Source organism: Canis lupus, chromosome 15, assembly GCF_003254725.2.
Source record: "Canis lupus dingo isolate Sandy chromosome 15, ASM325472v2, whole genome shotgun sequence".
In the NCBI taxonomy this organism is placed as follows: Eukaryota; Metazoa; Chordata; class Mammalia; order Carnivora; family Canidae; genus Canis; species Canis lupus.
In genome coordinates this window covers 16,237,521-16,257,058 of record NC_064257.1, presented here as the reverse complement: position 1 = coordinate 16,257,058, position 19,538 = coordinate 16,237,521, and the positions used below count along the sequence as shown (strand labels likewise).

Sequence of the window (19,538 nt, the reverse complement as noted above, 5' to 3'; positions counted from 1 at the left end):
CCGGCCTAGCCTGTCCCTGAGGCAAGATCCCAAGAGAAGAAATACAACCACTGCTCTTGGGATAGGATCTGACATCTTTGTCCCGGTTCCTGCTTCCAGTGCCAACCCGCTCTGTCCGTCAGGGAGTCTTCCTCCTTCAAGCCCTGACCAGGCCCGGCTCTTGCCCTCTGCTCCTCACGGTGCCTCTCTACCAACTCTCCTGTGCTCCGGGGCAGCGGGCAAAGGAAGGGCCATGGCTTGGGGAAGGGGGAGAGGGAAGTTTTCCGAGGCCTCAGAGGAGGAAATGTTGTTACTTTTCAGAGTGAGAAGGAACCAGGGAAGTAGAGGAGAACCAGACAGGTTTGGAGACCCCTTGATTAGCAAGTACTGAATGCCTCCTGCTGCAAGCAGAGCATGGGGTGCAGGGGGGTGCCAGGGTGCCAACCCTGGGTCCTACTGGCCTCCCAGCAGGACCAGTTGCAGCCTCTCCCGAGCATCTCTTGTGTTGGGGATGGGGAGTGTGCTCCTGCCCCTGTGGCGTCTGTGGGCTCTGGAGCAGACTCTGCCCCGTTCTGGGCTCCAAGCTGCAGCACCATCTAACCTGTTGGGCAAGGGGCTGCCTGCCTGGGGCCTGGGACAGCCCCAGCACTCAGGAGCCCGGGCAGAGCCAGACTCAGGGCCCCAAGAAGCCTCCTAGGCCCTCCTACCACGGCAAGTAGCTGGCAGAAGGCCTCAGAGGGGCGGTGCTCACCATCCCCCCCTTCCTCCCTGCAGTCTGGTTCCTGTACTCACCAGCATCCCTTTGGCACCTTTTCCTACCATAGCAGCAGCAGGCTGGGGGACTCTGGAGTCCTGGACCGCACTCACAGGCTCCGCTTCCAGCACCTTTCAGACCACAGATCTCAAGAGCTGTAGAGAGAGCAGAGAACGGGGTGGGAACCTGGCCGGGGAAGGTGAGGGCAGGCCAGGTGTGGCCCTCAGGGTGCTCCAGGACAGTCCCTGCCAGGCTCCTGCCCCACCCAGGCCAGCCCACCCTCTGCCAGGCGCTTTCCCATCTTTGTCCTCTTTGGATGCCCCTCAATCAGCTCCCTCATAGCCCTTCTTCCAACCCTTCCCCTGGATCCCTTGGTCTCCAGGCTTCCTGTCCCAATGGGCAAAGGTCTATTTTTGACTCTCCAGATGCCCAATTCTATAAAAGATTAAAAAATGAACACAGAACTGGGACAGAGTCCAATTCCTTCATCGTCTGTGTGGATGGCTTCAACCTTTCTCCTGAAGGGGAGTCCGTTGGGGTCAGTGCACGCTCCCCATCGTCACCCCAGCCGGGCAGCCAGGACAGTGCTTTCTCATCCTGGCGCTGCTCGGCTTGGGCTCCAGGGCATCTGGACATGTTGTTATATCACTAACCTGGACCATAAGCCCTATGAACACCAAACACACCGTGCACGGGACTGCCCCCCTTCCATTGGCTCAGGCTGTCCCCTGCCAGCAACATCTTCCCTCTGGCTCACCCTGTAAAGTTCTGCAAATCCTTTAGGACCATGCTTAAGTGTCACCTCTTCTCTGTGGCCTTTCCTGGCACTCTCCCCAGCTGGCGTGAACAAATTGCTTCCTCCTTTCTTTTTTTGGCAGATTTCTACTAGTGTCCTTATCAACTCATTCAAGACTTATTTGCTTATGTCCATCAACCATGAGTCTGCGGGTTGAGGGTTGGGTCCGTGTTTCATTTACCCTCTACGCCTGCACCTTGCCCCGTACGTGCTTTCAGGAAGTCTTGCTTGACTTGAATCGAAGGGCAATGGGTAAGACTGAGGTCCTGGAATGATGGTCCAGGTCAGCCAGAGATCTTGTGGGAAGCTTCTGAGATGCAGTGTGGGCCTGCCGAGCTGGAGAAGGCAGCAGACAAATGGAAGGAGTGGCTGCGCGGCCAAGCTGGTGTATCCAGGTTTAATGTGAGACCCAGATGGAATAGAGGGTAGTTTTTGACAGGCCTCAGGAGAGAATTCCACCTTCAGGGAGCCTCAAAGAATTCTCTCATGGGAGGGAAACCCTGCATTCGGTGGACAAGGTTGTTTAACTTCCATTGTGCCTGGTCCCTGGAGGGACTGGGCTCGGCTTCTGAGGCCTTCTCTCCCCTCCCAGGGAGCAGACTCTACTCCAAAGGCTGTTCTGTGCCACTCTGCCCCACCCATGGCCTCCTGTAAAGGGCCGCCTCTCTCCTCTAGGCCCAGGAAGGTTGTAGAAGGCCAGAAGAGACCAGGAAGGAGCACCTCGCCTATGAAAATCAGCCCTTGGCTTCCTTAGGACTTGGCCCTGGCCACTCAGGGTCCCTCTCCCCGGGGCAGAGGCAGGCGCAGATGTGACCTGTAACCATTTCCCTTTTGTCACTCATCCAGGTTGGCCTCTCTGCCTCTCAAAGGGGTCCTCCTAAAGAGGTCCCTGTGCATGGTTTTGGTCTCCTGGGGGCAGCCCAGGAGACCAAAAGGGGGGGTTTGTGTTCCCTTAGAAGATCACAGTCTTGTCTTCACTCACTACACCTCTCCCTAAGCCGTAAACTCTCCATGTGACTTCCCCAAAGCTGTCCCTCTTCAGCCAACAAACAGTAATAACAGCAGATGGCATTATTAAGAGCCACCTCGTGGGTTGGTCACTGTTATGCCCCCTGGTTAGGTAAGTAAACTGAGGGCACTCTGCCCAGGGACTTAGGCTCCACAGTGTTCTCACTCAGGTTATCCCTGAACACTTACTGCAAATACAGTCCTTGTGCTTAAAGCGTTTACTGGTTAGTGACCCAAAGACTGCCTGGTGGTGGCCTCCAGGAGAACGAATGAGTTGGGTATAAAGCTTTGCTGCCTCTCCTGCCTCTGCCATTTCTGTTAAATGGCCCCATCCAACCGTTCAAAAGTGGTCCCCATGGGATCCCTGGGTGGCGCAGCGGTTTAGCGCCTGCCTTTGACCCAGGGCGCGATCCTGGAGACCCGGGATCGAATCCCACGTCGGGCTCCCGGTGCATGGAGCCTGCTTCTCCCTCTGCCTGTGTCTCTGCCTCTCTCTCTGTGTGTCTATCATGAATAAATAAATAAAATCTTTTAAAAAAAAAACACAAAAACAAAAGTGGTCCCCATACGGACTACCACTGGCAAGCTGTGGGTTCAGCACATGACAGAGAGCTTGGGCTCTGGGCTCTGGTAGGCCTGGCCTGGAATTCTGCTTCTGCCGCTCACTCTGTATGTGACTTCAAGCAAGTTACTTAACTTCTCCGATCCTCAGTTTACTTAATCTGGAAGATGGGGCTAGTAACCCTTCCTTTGTAAATTCTGAAGTTTCTGCTTTATTTTGGACTCCCCTGCAAGTCCCCACCTCCCAGTCCATTAATTTTCCCAAAGCCCTAAGGCCCCAATTCCCCCTCATTGTTCTCCACAGACAACAGGACATGGCCTAGATTGTTTAGCAGGCATTTAAGGCTGGCCACAATTCATTTATTCCACAAATATTTATTTCAGGCTTGCTCTGGGCCAGACCGGTGCTGGGCAGCAAGAAGTCATTGGTCTCTGCCCTCCTGCATCTTACAGGCTGGGGGAAACTCATGACTCAGAGGCAGACAATCAAAGACTGAGATAAAGGGTGTGAAGGAGAAAGATCCTTCTATGAGAGTCTAGAGCAGGGGGACCTGGCCTTGTCTGATAGCCACAGAGGGCTTTCCTGAGGAAGCAATGTTATAGGGTCAGAGGGACTACTCTAGGCAAAGTGGCAATAGTGAGGAAGAGAACAGGAAGGGAGATCCAAGCAAATGAAGTAGTATGTGCAAAGACCCTGAGGCTGGATTCAGATCACCAGGGAGAAAGTGACCAAAGATGAAGGTGGACAGATAAGCAGGGTCAGGGCCTTTGGGACCTGGATTTTGGTTTTTATCCTGAGGGCAATGGCCGTGATCAAAGGCTTTAAGGCAGAATTGTACCTGGCAGGAGCAACTGGTGGAATGCACATTTTAAAAACATCACCCTAGACACAGTGTGGAGAAAGGACACAGTGTGGAGAAAGGAGAAAGGAGGGAGGGGTTAGTGGAAAAAAAGTCAGTCAGGAAGAGGCCAGGCCGGGGAGGAGAAGGTAGAGACCGGGAAGGTGGCCATAGGATGGGGAGAGGTATACAGACCTGAGAAAAATAGAGAAGGCAACACTGGCAGGACTCCATGATGAGCTGCACGAGAGGTGAGGGACAAACAGGGGTGTCTGGTTTCTGCTGGTGCAACAGGAAGAAGCCAGGGCCAGGCCCAAGGACAGGAGTGTGGGGGTGCAACAGGTTTGGAGTGAGGAGAGGGCCAGCTGGGCGTGAGCTGGCCTGTGAGCTGCTCAAGGGTGGATGGTGAGAGGGGATGCGCAGGACCCCCACTACCTCTACCCTCTCATTGCTCTGTCCTTCCTTCTCCCAAACGGGGCTGTCAGTCAATTGTAAGGGTCCATCTGAGCCAAGCCCTGGGGTCCTCTCTGGGAATGGAAAGGTGACAGGCTCTTCCCCTGTCTTCAAGGACCTCACAGTTAAAAAAAAAAAAAAAAAAAGGACCTCACAGTTAAGAAGAAAGAGAGGGGAGGAAGCATACACTCTTTTCACTGTGACCGAGGGAGTGGAGGGGCTGTGGGAGCAGGGGAGGGCTTCTAGTTTTGCCTGGAGCCCAGGTCAGCTACCTGCAGCCACCTGTGGCCATACGGGACTCTCCAGCATTCCCAGGGCTTCTTGCCTCCGCGTTTGTGCAGGAGGCTCCCTCTTCCTTGAGCATCCTTGCCCCCATTTCCATCTGTACATATCCTACCCAGCTTCAATGCCACGTCCCAATGGCATTCTCTTCAAGAAGCCTACCTTCCTCCTCCAATTGCTGTCACCTTTCCCCCGTACCCCCAAAGCACGCTGAGTACATCTGATTAACACGCCCGTCACATACAGTGTTGCGGCATGGTCATCGGTGCCCAGATCTGGCTCCCCACGCCCTGGAGAGCTCTTCCAGGGCAAACGTGTGATTCTTCTCTGTCCCCGGGGCTGGCACTGAGCGGGCACCGCCGCAGTCGCAGTGTAGGCCGAGTAAGGGGGCGTTTTCTCTGCGGTCCTTGGAAACACTCGGGCATGCTCAGTGCCGCCCATTGGTCCCTTCCTAGAACCAGTTCCCTCACCCACTATTCTCCAACCTTCCGATGCACCCTCACTCTGGACTTCTCACGTCCTTCTTTCCTTTTCCACTCCCCGGCCCCCCCCCCCCGGGTCCCCCACTTCCACCCCAGCCTTTATCTTCTAGCAACCGCAGCCTCAAGCTTGTTCCAGCATAGAAATAGAGCCGTGCTTTGTGCTTGGAGCTGTCAGAGCCGGGGACGCGGCTCCTTTAAGAGTGAGCGGCGAGGGGGCGTGGCCTGCGGGGAGCAGGCCCGAAAGGGGGCGCGGCTCCTTTAAGAAGCAGCCGGCGGACCGCGAGGAGGCCCCCGGCCGGCCGGCAGGGGCGCGGTCGCCTTTGGAGCTGCGGCGCCGCCCGTCGCACCCCGGTTCCTCGAAGCGGGGTGCGCCCGCTTTAATCGAGGTGCGAGGTGTTGGGGGCGGTGTTACATCAGCCGCCACGTGTGGGCCTCTCAGCTGGTGTGGAGGCGGCGGCCCCGCCCCCGGCCCCAGCGGTGGAAAAGTACCGGGCGCCGAGGTCCCCGCCCCCTCGCCCCGCCCCCAGGCCGGCTCCGGCCCCTCCCGGCCCGCCCCGCCAGCCCCCTCCCGGCCCGCGCGGGCCCCGCCGCCTTCCAGCGCCCGCCGCGGCTGCGGGGTGCGGGGCGCCGGCTGGGGGTGCGCGCCCGGCTGCGGGCCCCCGGCCTCACCTGTGGCCGCCCGGGCCCGCCCCGCACGCGCCCGAGTGGAGGCTGGGCAGGGAGGGCGCGGATTTTCCCCGGAGTAGCCGCCCCCAAGGAACTCCACGGCCGCAGTCCCTGCCCAACGCGGGGGCCGGGGGGGGGGGGGCGCGGACAGAGATCCCGAGGCGCCGGGACCCCTGCGCGGCTCCCCGGCACCCGCGGGCGCGCGGGAACCCGGACCCGGCGGGCGGGTGGGCGGGCGGGAAGGGAGGCAGGCCGGCCGGAGGGGCCAGATCGGCGGCGGGGCCTGCGGGGCGCGGACGGGCGGAGCGGGAGCCCGCAGGGGGGCGCAGAGCCGGCCGCAGGCCCCCGGCGCGCAGACCCGCTGGCGCCCCAGACGGACCGGGGCGGCTCGGCTCCCGCGCTGCCCGCACAGCCCCGCGCCCGCCGCCCCCGACCGCCCCGGCGTCGGCACGCAGCGCCCCCCCGCTTCGGGAGCGCGCCCCCCCCCGGTCTCGCCCGCTGGAGCTCCTTGGTGACAGCGGTGACACCCAGACGCGCGCACCTACCCCGATCTCTGCGGCGAGACAGACACCCTCGTGCGTGCGCCCACACTCTCCCCCACGGATGCCCGCCTGCAAGCGCGATCGCACACACAGACACACGCACACACACTGCTGCCCGCTGCTCCCGGGGCTTAGCCCCGCGGAGCCACCGAACCCAGGCGGACGGCAGGACGGACAGCGGCGCGGGCTCGGCGCGGCCCTCCCCGAGCCCCTTACCATGCTGCAGCCCCCGGCCGGGCGCTGGGTCCGCACCGCGGTGCGCCCAGGTGGCTTTCTTAAAGGGAAAGTTGCATCAGCCTCCCGAGGCTCAGAGCCGCCGCGAGTCCGCCCGCCCCGCCGCGCCGCTCGAGGCTCCTCCGGAGCTTGTTGTGTTTTGGTTTCGGGGAGGCGGGGGCCAAGAGTTTGGTGAAAGTTTGGAGAGTGGAGAAGGCTTGGGAGACCCAGCCAAGTCCCTCCCCTCCCTGAACGGCTCCCCTGGCTGCTCTCCCCCCCCCTTCCCCGTTTCATCCCCACCCCACTGGCCGACTTCTCAGGCTCCTCCTCCCAGGGAATAAAATTACAAGGCTCTCCAGCTTTCGGATGATTGATCCCCAGGAACCCCTGGGAGTGGGCTCCGCAAAGGAACCCCCCTTCTTCGCCCTGGCCTTGCTGCCCGCCGCCTGGGGCCCTTGGAGGAAGCAGTTGTCCTTGCCCACTTCGGACTAGGCTGGAGTGAAGCCAGAAGACCTGGGGCACTTCGGGGGGCTGGGGCTGGAGCTGGCCCTCCAGGCCCCTGGGCTTCTGCGCCTGCGTTGCCCCCGGGGAGAAGCCAGAGCAAATTCCATTCCCTTTGGAGCGGTGCCTCTAGGGACTCTGGGCACAGCTGGGTAAGGCCCCGGTCCTGATCCTTGGAACTGGAGGTCTAGGGGGTAGTCCTTCCTCCAGGGACGCTCCTTGGACCGCTGGTTTGGGCAGCCCTACTCTGCTGCTGTGTTCCTGGGCTGCAGACACCAACCTGGGTCCCTTATTCCCTCCCTGAGGGGACAGACCTGGGTTCCAATACTAGATAAAGGAGACTTTGCCAAAAGCAGTGCTGAGCCTCAGTTTCCTCCCCTGTGAAATGGAGAGGATGAGCTAAGACACGTTGTTCCAGGCGTCTCCCTGGACAGCAATGCCTGGCAGTTGGCGCAGAGTTTGCTTACGTAGTGTAGCAAGAGCCACTAGTTGGTACTGGCTGTCAGAGAAACGGGTATTGGCCCAGCCTGAGTGAGGCATCTGCCTGGAAGGGGCCCAGCCCGGAGACATAGTACCCCCTCTGTACCTGGACTCGATTCCTCACTGTTGTCTGGTCAGGAGACTGGCTTTATTCCCTGGGGACAGTCAGCCTCCAAGAAGCTGATGCACACACGCCAAAGTCACACAAGTGAGATTCCACTTTATTAATTTACAATCAGAGGCACTGAGCAAGATAATAGGTATCAGGCACAGACATTTCCTGACCACAGGAACGCTCTCAGGCCGCACACAGCCCATTTCACAGACTTTCCCCAGGGCCCTAGGCTCGGAACTTACAACCTATTTACATTGGGAGACCTGATTAGATCTGGAAAGACTATCTCATCACAAGATTATTTGCATTTTTACTTTGTTCCCAAACCTAGCAGGTATAGCATGTTTGGGAGTTATACTCTCCCATGAACGAATCGCAGGTGGCTTGTGCGTGTGTGCGCTTGAGTGCGCCTCTACTCTTGACACTTGAGTCGTCATGCCCCTGCCCCTGTGGATTTGTGCAGGTGGACCTGTGTTTCTGGAGAAGTGTCTGTAGGCACACTGCAGCAGCTCTGTGTAGCAGTGTGGGGGTGTCCCCAACTCCGGGGACAAGCGGCACCTGGGTGGCTCAGTGGTTGAGCATCTGCCTTTGGCTCCAGTCGTGATCCTGGGGTCCTGAGATCCAGTCCTGCATCGGGCTCCCTGCTGGGAGCCTGCTTCTCCCTCTGCCTCTCTCTCATGAATAAATAAATAAATAAATAAATAAATAAATAAATAAATAAATAAAATCTTAAAAAAAAAAAGAAAGAAAGAAAAGGCCCCCAGGTAGGGAGTGGGAACAAGGAAGTGTGTGAGAGGGCAGGACGATGGCCTCCTTCTCTCTTGAAGCAATAGACAGAGGGTAAAGGGGCACAGGAAGAGAAGCCCAAGCCTATCAGTGAAGTTTCTGATGATTATTGTGGCCCAAGGAAACCGGGACTTCCTACCTCACACTAAGGCATCCATGTGAAGGGAGGTCGGGATACTCAGAGCCAGATGCCCAGGAGGCCCTGGGGCCCTGGGGGCTGGGGGCAGGGGAGGGTGGGGTGCTCAGGGTTTAGCTCTCTGAGGCCTTATCAGGAAGATAGTTTGGCATGAATCCAAGGCAAGGAGGCAGTCATCACCTTAGTCCATGGGTTGGGGAGAAAAGATTTTCCCTGGGGTGTTTGGGGAAGTTGGAAATTTGCTCTTGAGGGTTTTGCTGGACAGAAAACACAAAATATATTTGTACACATGTAGAGAGATTCATGGATGTGTGCATTTTACCCGCCTTGATCTAGAAAGGACTTCAGGCAGCTATACAGTGAGTTGAATCCGGAGGAGAAACTTGAGAAAGATTTTGGTTTGAAAAGCCAGCTAAAAAAAAAAAAAAAAAAAAAAAACAGCTCTGTGAGACAGGGAGGAGAGTGGCTATTGTTGGTGTGTTTTTTTTTTTTTTTGGCTTTTTTTTTTTTTTCCAACTAGAATGAGGCCCCAAGGGAGGCAGGTCTGGGCCGAGCCCAGGTCAGAAACTGGGATGGCCTTGTCCCTGGCTGTGAGCTCCTGGCCCGGGGCAGCTGGCCCACAGAGTGGGAAGAGCATGGCTAAGCCTGGGCCGCTGTCAGGAGAGTGGGGAATCAGGCCTGGGACAGACAGGAGGACCGAAGGGGTCAGAGGACCTGCTGACCTGCTTCTTCTGGGGCCAGGGCGGCAAGAGGGCAGGCAGCGGAGGGCCCCACCCACTGTGGGCTAAGGTGTGTCTCCCAAGCCTCCAGTTATTGTGCCATTTCCTGGGAGGGCTGCACCCAGCGTCAGATCCCCCAGTGCTGGCTGGTTTCCTCCTTTGTTGTCGTCAGCCCGCAGGATCAAGGCCTCTGTTGGGACACACAGAGTTGGCTTAGGTGTATGTGTGCGGCAACAGGAATAAGGCCACACTTGGGCCACTTCTGAAGGGCACTGGAGGAGCTGGTGGCATTGGGGAGTTGGTGGAGGGGTGCAGAGGGGCCCTGCTGAGACGTCGGGGGAGGGTGGACACTTTTGAGCTGCAGCCTGGCACGACCATTGGCCTCCACCTCCTTGGAGTCCCAGCCTCAGAGGCAGGATTACTGGGAGTGGCCCGCATGGGCTCTGCTCTCAGATTCTTTCTCCCTTGAACTTGGAGCCCAGTGGTCGGTGCCTGGCATCTCCAAATTGGTTCCCGATCCAGGGGGAATCCATGTCTGTGGGGTTCCATGTGTCCCTCAGACTGTTCTGTTGTGCTGCCTCTGGCCCTGGTCCATGGGGGCAGTACGAGCCAATCATGGGCTCAGAGCAGGGTGCCAGGCTGGATCCTAGCAGCTCTGGGTGAAATTAGGCCTATAGATTGGAAACGTTGGCTTTGGCCCTGTCTGGGGGGTAGCCCCAACGTTCAGAGCATGAAAAGCTCCGATTCTCAAACACCATAGAGCTCCCCAAATTCAGAATCCCCAGTGCCAAGGGTGCCGGAGCTCCCAACACCATAGAAAACCCAAACTCAGAGTTCTCAATTCCCAGAGCCTCGGGGGTCCAATACCCAGGGGGTCTCATGCCCAGGGTACCCAACATCTAGACCACCCAACATTCCTAATATCCAATTTTGAGCGCCAATGTCCTAACCCACCGGAACACACCCAAAGGGGAGGAGCAGTGGGCCTACATGGCCCAGGGCCCTCCAGAGACTGGTATAACCTGGAGAGTGGCTGTCACTGAAGTTGGGACCATGAGTGGTGGTGGAAACAGCAGTACTGCTTCCCTGATGCCCCCATCTTGGGTCTGGAGAGGTCAAGAGGGTCAGCAGGAGGGATGGCTTTCCCAGTCACAGGGCCTATATAATCCAGCGTCCATTTACTCACCACATAGGAGTGTGCATCCTCTGGGAACCGGCTAATAATCTCTAGGAATAGAGTCATGAGAGAAAAGGGGTCCCTGCTCTCGATATGGGATGTATGACGATGTGCTTGTGCCAGTGTGTTGGTGTGGGTCACCATCTGTGGCCCATGTGGCCGAGGGCATAGCTGTGAGATGCGACGGCTGTCGGCATGTCATAGTGTTGGTGAGAGGCTGTGAACATAAATTGTGTCAGCAGGTGACTCTCAGAACAGGGGCTGGCTATGTCTGTCTGTCTGGCCATCCGTTACGGTCCCTCCCTGCTTCGCTGCTGCCCAAGGGAAGTGATGCAAGGCCCCTGTGCCCCATGAGCAGGCCTCCCTGTGGGGAGCAGGGTGCTGGTGGAGAGCTAGAGGTGATACCCAGAGCCACCCTGCAGTGGGCCTAGAGATTGCCACCACTGCTCCCGCCCCTGCTGGACCCAGAGCCTGTCTGGATCGAAAAGGCAGGAAGAAGGGTGGCTATAAGTGAAGCAGCCAATGCCAAAAATAGCCACCCACCCTCAGGAGGATCCCGGGACACCACCCTCTCTTCCCAGACCAGCCCAACACACCGTGCTGACCTGGAGCATGGCTAGGACTCTTGTCGGACTCTGCTTCCCCAACTTGCATCTCATTGGCCCCCTTAGACTTGAAGGAGGGACGGAGCAATGATGTCACTGCAAATGATGACATCACAGGGAGCTATGACATGGCAGGGAGGGACACAAGGCTCTGGGTGTGGGTGCTGTCTGGCTGCCTGGGTGGGTGGGGTTCCATCTGCTGGCAGCTCCCCCAACTCCCAGCAGCTGGGGATGGCAGGATCGGATAAAGCTGTGTTCGGGGCCTTGCCTTATCTGTCCCCCCCACATGCCTGATAAGCCTCTTACCAGGGCAGGCCCAGGGAGCAGGCAGGGAGAGGCTGGAAGAGGGGAAAGGGTCAGCTGAGTCTGGCTGAGCTCCAGGACAGACGGCAGGGGTCAGAGAGTCCTGGAAGAGCCCCAGGAGGAGGAGGGGAGGGGTCTCTGGGAGACCATTGAAGAGCTGTGGTTAGGAACCTAGATTCTGAAGCCAGCTCTCCAGCTTACTATATGGGGAAGCTGGGCCTTCAGTTTCTGGAATATCCTCAACAAGAATACTAGTAGTGGGCGGCCCGGGGTGCTCAGCGGTTTAGCGCCTGCCTTTGGCCCAGGGCGTGATCCTGGAGACCAGGGATTGAGTCCCACATCGGGCTCCCTGCATGGAGCCTGCTTCTCCCTCTGCCTGTGTCTCTGCCTCTCTCTCTCTCTGTGTGTCTCTCATGAATAAATAAATAAAATCTTTTTAAAAAAAAAGGATACTAGTAGTAGTGAGGATCAATCATAATATTATGAGGGTTACTTATGTGTGACGAGGGCCTGGTATACAGTGAGTGCTCATCCTCCTTCCTAGGTGACACCAGGATCCTCCCAGGAGGTGCCCGTCTTACCCGGCAGCACATTCTGGTGCTGGGGGCTGGGGGCTGGGGCTTGGGGGCCGTAAGGGCCCATGAGCATCCCTGGCCGCACCCCCACACCTCCCCAGTCTGCACCTGCCTCAGGAATCGTTCCCAGGCATCCCGGCCTTTCTGGCCTGGTTTCTTCCTGCACCCCCCACGGACACCTTGGAGACCTGGTGCCCTCTGGTGACAAAAGCCATACACGGCAGTTACAGCTGGATTCCCCTGGGGCACATCTGGCCAGACCAGGTGCTGCTGTCACTTGTCTGGTTATTTTGTGTCGTCCTCACCTCAAGTTTACAAGGTGGCAATTGCCCTCATTTTCTAGAATTCAGGCTCAGGAAAGTTAAATAATTCGCCCAAGTTTACAGAATCAGTAAATGGTTGAACTTGAGCTTGAGCCCACGTTGTCCTGTCTCCCAAACCTACCCTCTCACCTTGTGAACAGTATCCACACAGAGTTGCATGGCAACCGGAGATGTTTTTTAGTTACACAGTTTGAGTGTAAGCACGATTGGGTGTAGGGCCATTGAAGTTCTCCAACTGTGAATATAAAACATGAATTGGTTTTGAGAACAATAAGGTTGGGTGATTGACTTATTGGGACATTTTGTGTGGCTTCGATGTGGCTGATTGCATTGTGTGAGCATAACCATGGTCGGGCTTGTCATTTATGTTGTGTGAAATCAGCCATGGCAAAACATGTGGCTCGTCCTCCCGTGTATGTGTGTGTGTGTGTGTGTGTGCATGTGTGTGTGTGTGCATGTGTGTGTGTGTGTGTGTTGTGGAGGCATGTGTGGTTAGGTTACTGAGACTGTGTGGGGGAAGGTGACAGAGGGCCCTGAGTTCCCAGCACTGTCTGCTTTTGCAGTCCCAGGACTGTGTCCTGCTCACCATGACACACATGATGGATGACTTCACATGCCTGGTGCACTCCCATGGGCCAACCCGCTTTTGATTCCTCTCCACGCCCCTTTTTGGAGGAAGTAAAGCAAATAGTACCACAAATGGAATGGACTTTCATTTTTTCCACGAGATATTTGAGAGAGCCTTTTACAAACCTTTGAATGTTATCTCAAAAAAAAAAGTCATTTAAAAAGAAAAGTGAATACCGCTACTTGAATTCTTTAATTCGAATTTAAGTGCCGATTCTCAAGGTGTTGTTCGAAGACCTCTGGGGGTCTCCAAGACCCCTATGGGGGATCCACAAGACCAAAACAATTTTCATAATAATACCGATTATTATTTGTCATTTTCACTACGTTGATATTCACGTTAGTGATGCAAGGGCAGCAGTGGGCAGGTCTAACCTGGAGCCCAAGTAGGAATCGGGGTGTCTTCCAACCATCTTTGTATTTTGTCTGCCACTACACATACACAGGAAAAAAAAGAGGAAAAAGGAAAGAAAGGGGGCAACTTCACTTAAAAATGTCTTGATGAGGGCACCTGGGTGGCTCAGTCAGTTAAGCATCTGCCTTTGGCTCAGGTCATGATCCCAGGGTCCTGGGATCGAGTCTAGCATCTGACTCCCTGCTTCTTGGGGAGCCTACTTCTCCTTCTCCCTCTACCCTTCCTCCTGCTTGTGCTCTCTCTCTCTCTCTCTAATAAATAAAATCTTTTAAAAATGTCTTGATGAAAAAAAATGTCTTGATGAAGCAGTAAAATTATTAATTTTTTTAAACTTTCAACCCTTACATGTCTTTTCAATACTTTTGTGACACATGGGAAGCATACATAAAGCACATCTTCTGCATTCTTTTTTTTTTTTTTAAAAGATTTTATTTATGTATTCATGAGAGACATGGAGAGAGAGACAAAGACACAGGCAGAGGGAGAAGCAGGCTCCATGTGGGGAGCCCAATGTGGGACTCAATCCTGGGACCTCAGGATCACACCCTGGGCCAAAGGCAAGTGTTAAACGGCTGAGCCACCCAGGGATCCCACATCTTCTGCATTCTGATGTATGATAGTTATCTTGGGGAAAAGCACTTATGCAATTGACTTATGAGCTGAAACTCACTTTTCTCACTGGATTTACTTAAAAGAACAAATGACAAAAAATAGTTATTCAGACTTGGGTATTTGGCATACACTTTCTCCAAAGTGAACTAAACGAGCCTGTCACTTTAAGGGAAACAACTTCTTAGAGCTTGTCGCCAGTGATAAAATTAGAGCTTTCCAGTGAAAATTAGAATTTGGAAAATATCTATCTGCTACCGTGAGTTTGAAATCAATTTTGACGAGGTTGGTTATGACATCAATGAATGTGTGGAGGTTTTCTGTTTGCTTGTTTGTATTGTATGATAAAATGTGTCAATATTTGGAAGAGCTGCCTAACTCAGTGAACCAATATCTTCCAAGTGACCAGTTTGTGATGTTAAAAAATCATGCATGGATAAAAGATCCATTCAAGGTATGGGACAGACCGATGGGTTTTCATGTAACAGAAAAGCTCATTAATAGAGTTTCAGATTCCCCACTGCAAAGAACCTTTAAGAACTACACCAGTCCCTGGGCAGCCCAGGTGGCTCAGTGGTTTAGCGCTGCCTTCAGCCCAGGGTGTGATCCTGGAGACCCGGGATTGAGTCCCACATCGGGATCGAGTCCCACATTGGGCTCCCTGTCTCTGCCTCTCTCTCTTTCTGTGTCTCTCATGAATAAATAAATAAAATCTTAAAAAAAAAAAAAAAAAGAAGAAGAAGAAGAAGAAGAAGAAGAAACTACACCAGTCGAGTTTGGGTGTAGTATCAAAGAAGAATATCCATAACAAAAAGGCTATTCAAATGCTTCCCTTTTCCAACTATATACATTATGAGGCTGAATTTCCTTTACATATTTCAGCCAAACCCACATATGGCAACAGGTTGAATGCAGAAACAGATATAAGAATCCAGCAGTTGGGATGCCTGGGTGGCTCAGCGGTGGGGCGTCTGCCTTTGGCTCAGGGTGTGGTCCTGGGGTTGTGGGATTAAGTCCTGCATCGGGCTCCCTGCATGGAGCCTGCTTCTCCCTCTGCCTGTGTCTCTGCTTCTCTTTCTGTGTATCTCACGAATAAATAAAAATATTTTTAAAAATCTGGATTTTAACTAAAAAACTCCTGATTAAAAAAAAAAAAAAATCCAGCAGTCTTCTATCAAGTCAGACGTTAAAGACACTTACAAAAATGTAAAATTATGTCACTGTTCTCACTAAAGTTTTTGTTTTGGAAAATGCATAGCTATTTTTCATAGACATTTTTTCTGTTAACATGTTAACAGAACATTGATATTGTTATTTTGTTTTGTTTTTAAAAAGATTTATTCATGAAACACAGAGAGAGAGAGGCAGAGACACAGGCAGAGGGAAAAGCAGGCCCCACGCAGGGAGCCCGATGCGGGACTCGATGCGGGGTCTCCAGGGTCACAACCTGAGCCGAAGGCAGATGCTCAACCATCAAGCCATCCAGGAGTCCTGATATTGTTATTTTGAATTAATACGTATTTTAAATGTCTCTCAGTTTTAACTTTGAATACAGTGAATATCAATAGATAAAACCCACTTAAATAAACCTTTTTGGGGTCCTCAGTTATTTTTCAAAGTACAAAGAGGTCCTGAGATAAAAAAAAAAAAAAGTTTGAGAACCACTGAATTGGAGTTTTATTTATTTATTTATTTTTAAAGACCTTATTTGTTCATCAGAGACAGAGAGAGAGAGACAGGCAGAGACACAGACAGAGGGAGAAGCAGGAGAAGCAGGAGAAGCAGGCTCCATGCAGGAAGCCTGATGCGGGACTTGATCCCAGGACTCCAGGATCATGCCCTGAGCTAAAGGCAAGCGCTAAACCACTGAGCCACCCAGGGATCCCCTGGAGTTTTTTTTTTTTTTTTAAAGATTTATTTAGTTATTTGGGGGGGTGCAGAGAGCATAAGTAGGGGGAGGGGCAGAGGGAGGAAGGGAGCATCTCAAGCAGACTGCCTGCTGAGCACAGAGCCCCACTGGGCTCAGGGCCCACATCCCACAAGCCAGGAGATCATGACCCGAACCAAAGCCACAAGGCAGACGCTTAACTGACGGAGCCCCCCAGGTGCCCCTGGAGTTGTATTATGAAAACACACAAAAAAAGACTGCAAAATTGTATTATAGCATTAAAATTGCTCAGCGACTAGACCGTGATTGTTCCCAGCGCTAGAAGAAATGTTAATGACAGGACGGGAAGAGGTTAGCTAAAGCCCTAATGGCAATCACTTTGCAGTATAAATATAGCAAATCAATTTGTTATTTGCCTTAAACGTACACAATGTTATATGTCAATTGTATTTCGATTTTTTTTTTTAAACAGCCCCCTCTTTTGCCCTAGACCTTTATAATTAGTGTGCTCTTGGCGAGCCAGCTCATTTGACTGCTTACATTACAAAGCACATCAGCTACAGATTTCCAGTATGTTCCTGGTGTGGTTGGCAGCACCCCTCGCCCGCTTGCAGGTCACCCCTTCTCCCCCCCCACCTACGGCCTCCCTGAATGAGCAGAAGAATGTTCTGCATGATTCCCGGTGTTCTTGCTTCACCTGGGTTCTTCTGTCTCTAAGCGCACTTTTTTTTTTTTTACACGATTATTTATTGAGGACACTCTGTAAGAACTTTACATTCACTTTCCATTTGGTCCCGACAATGACTCCACGAGCCAGATACTATTCTTCCTATTTTACAGATAAGAAAACTTGGCCTCAGAAAGGTTAAGGGGGAGCCTCTAGGAATGGAACTCAATTTAAGTCCCTTTTTAAAAAACCAACAAGCACAAGAATCTTTTCAAAATCATTTTCAAATCATTCATCACCAGGGTACCCCCTATTTCACCGCCCCCGTCCCTCCCCCTCTGGTACCCATCAGTTCCTTCCCTATAGAGTTAGGAATCTGTTTCTGGATTTCTCTCTCCCCGACCCCACTTCAGGCTCATTTGTTGTGTTTCCTAAATTGCACGTATGAGTGAGAGTATATGGTATTTGTCTTTATTTCACTTAGTATAATACCCTGAAGTTCTTTTTTTTTTTTTTTTTTTAATTTTTTTATTTATTTATGATAGGCACACAGTGAGAGAGAGAGGCAGAGACACAGGCAGAGGGAGAAGCAGGCTCCATGCACCGGGAGCCCGACGTGGGATTCGATCCCGGGTCTCCAGGATCGCGCCCTGGGCCAAAGGCAGGCGCTAAACCGCTGCGCCACCCAGGGATCCCTACCCTGAAGTTCTATCCCTGTTGTTGCAAAGGGCAAGATTTCATTCTTTTTTATGGAGGAATAATATTCCATTGTGTGTGTGTGTATATATATATATATATATATATATATATATATATATATATAATGTATGCCCTTTTTTTTTAAGATTTTATTTATTTACTCATGAGACACACACACACACACACACAGAGGCAGAGACACAGGCAGAGGGAGAAGCAGGCTCCATGCAGGCAGCCCGGTGTGGGACTCGATCCCAGGACTCCAGGATCACAGCCTGGGTGGAAGGCAGGTGCTAAACCACTGAGCCCCCCAGGGATCCCAGTCCCTTTTAATTTATACATTCAAGAAGATTCATCTGAAGTTTAGTGCTTTAACAATTATTTTTAGTAACAAGCTACTACGGAAGGGAGACATCAGTACAGATCCTCCGCTGAGCCCCGTTGGAGCCCTCACATCTGGGTCCATGTCCCTGAGCCTCCACGGAAGCCCCCTGTCATATTTAGGACATGTTTGCCCCAAGCCTGAACTCTTGCACCTGGGTCTTGCCTGGATTGTTTCCAGAACCTTTATGCTGAGCCTTCACACCCTCTCTTTTCCACTAGAACCTCTCTGAGCCCCTACCCTGGGGCAACATGCTTGGGCTCCTCAGCTAAGCCTCATACCTGAGCCCACTGGTCAGCCCTCACAACTGCACTTGATGAACTACAGGTGGATTTGGCCTCTGAGAGAGCCCATTCCAGGGAGCAGCTGAGGAAGAGGGGTCGGAGGGTGGGGATGGGCCCTGAGCTGAGCGAGGAGGGATGGGGACAAACCTGGGCACGCAGCCCCCAGCCACGGTCAGAAATGTTCCCGGAGAGCACTGACCTCTCACCCCAACCCGCTACAGTTCGAAGATCCGCTGCCCCCACTGTCCCCACTTCAAGGACTGGCAGCCGCCTCTGGAGCAACTGGGGTATCACCATGGCAACCAGGCTAGGCCAGTGTGTGGGTGGGGCTGCTTTAAAGACTTTTATTAGGCCTGATTCTTTCATTCGGTTATCCTCGGGGGCCCTGTGGCTGAGGGGTCAGGAATAGGAGGAACCATCTGCCCCCCACCAGGTCTCTCAACTCAGAAAGATGTTTCTCTGCACCCCACCAGGTCCTGCCTGGGACAACCCAGTGGGAAACCCAAGCTCTGTGTGCAGCCCCCAGCCCTCCTCAAAGCTCCAGATGCTGGTGGATCTTGCCCCCTCCTGGCACTCTGGTAGCAGAGCTGGAGGGGAGGCTGGAGGCTCTGACCTCTTGTCTCTGCCTTCCTGGGCTGTGATGTTTCAGGGGTGAGATCTTGTCACTCGAGTACCTGAGGGTGGGGGGTGGGGGACAAGGGAGTGACTGTGGGGGCGGGGGCTGCTCAGGGCTTGGTGACCTAGACAGAGGTCTCATGTGGGCGATTAGCTGTCACACTGGGTCTAAGCTCCTTACCCCCAGAATCTAGCCTCCTCACCCCCAGCTCTAATCCTGAGGTGGGGGGAAGGGCTCTGGTGGGCCCCTGGTGACCCATTTAGCATGACCAGCTCTGGCCCTCCTGGAGGGCCTCGGTCTCTGGGAGCGTCTCTGCCTCTTCCTGCCTTGTGTTGTGCATGTGTGTTCCTGTCTCCTTGTCTCTGTCTCGATGCGTATTTTGTGCCTTGTCTCTGTGAAGACCTCTGGAGTGAAATTCTGCTTGAGGACAGAGGGCACTAGGTCATGGGTTCCACCGAACTCAGAGACAGGACTGGTGACAGGGAGTTTTGGGGACACAGACTGTTGGGTGACATGAGGTTTTAGACAACCAGGGGGTCTAGGTGGCCATGTGTTGTGGGTGACCCAGGGTTTGAGGGAAATCGGGTTGCTTGTGTTTGACACTTGCATTGGGGGGTGGCGCTAAGCTGTGGTTGACACAAGACCTGGGTGACGCTATGGTAGCAATTCAGAAAGAATTTGGGAGGCAAAAAAAAAAAAAAAAAAAAGAATTTGGGAGGCAGTAGGAGTGGCAGCAGTGGTTCTTATCCGGGGCAATTGTCTATGTCCAGAGACAGTTTGGGTTGCCACAACCGGAAGGAAGGTGTGCTAAGCATCTAGGGGTGCTGCTGGACATCCCCCAATGCACCCCATGGTCCTCCATAACAAAGGGTTACTGGGCTGGGGATGCCTGGGTAGCTCAGTGGTTGAGCACCTGCCTTTGGCCCAGGACGTGATCCTGGAGTTGCAGGATCGAGTCCCACGTTGGGCTCTCCGCATGAAGCCTGCTTCTCCCTCTGCCTCTCTCTCTCTCTCTCTCTCTCTCTCTCTCTCTGTGTGTCTCATGAATAAATAAAT

General features: G+C 53.6%; 1 protein-coding gene and 1 long non-coding RNA gene across 7 annotated transcripts in view; both read right to left on the bottom strand.

Annotated features, from left to right (window-relative positions):
- SLC6A9 (solute carrier family 6 member 9) overlaps nt 1-6,813 on the bottom strand; it is a 31,741-nt gene extending 24,928 nt beyond the window's left edge. For 2 of the 6 annotated variants that reach the window (XM_025420382.3, XM_049094062.1), the window contains exons 1-2: nt 6,579-6,813; nt 772-888 (exon numbers count right to left, since the gene is read on the bottom strand). In XM_025420382.3, the coding sequence (XP_025276167.1) occupies nt 772-801 (30 nt within the window). In that variant the 5' untranslated portion in view covers nt 802-888; nt 6,579-6,813. Of the gene's footprint in view, nt 1-771; nt 889-4,834; nt 5,168-6,365; nt 6,385-6,578 lie in introns of those variants that run through there. The other 4 variants (XM_049094060.1, XM_049094057.1, XM_049094059.1 and 1 more) reach the window with 4 other exon arrangements.
- Nucleotides 6,814-7,764: 951 nt separating this feature from the next.
- Nucleotides 7,765-18,142, bottom strand: LOC112642620 (uncharacterized). Its single transcript, XR_003125353.3, has 6 exons — nt 18,066-18,142; nt 12,425-12,530; nt 11,095-11,190; nt 10,499-10,706; nt 9,316-9,502; nt 7,765-9,005 (listed from the first exon to the last, which is right to left on the bottom strand). It is a non-coding gene; the product is annotated as an uncharacterized LOC112642620 (long non-coding RNA).
- Nucleotides 18,143-19,538: the final 1,396 nt, after the last annotated feature.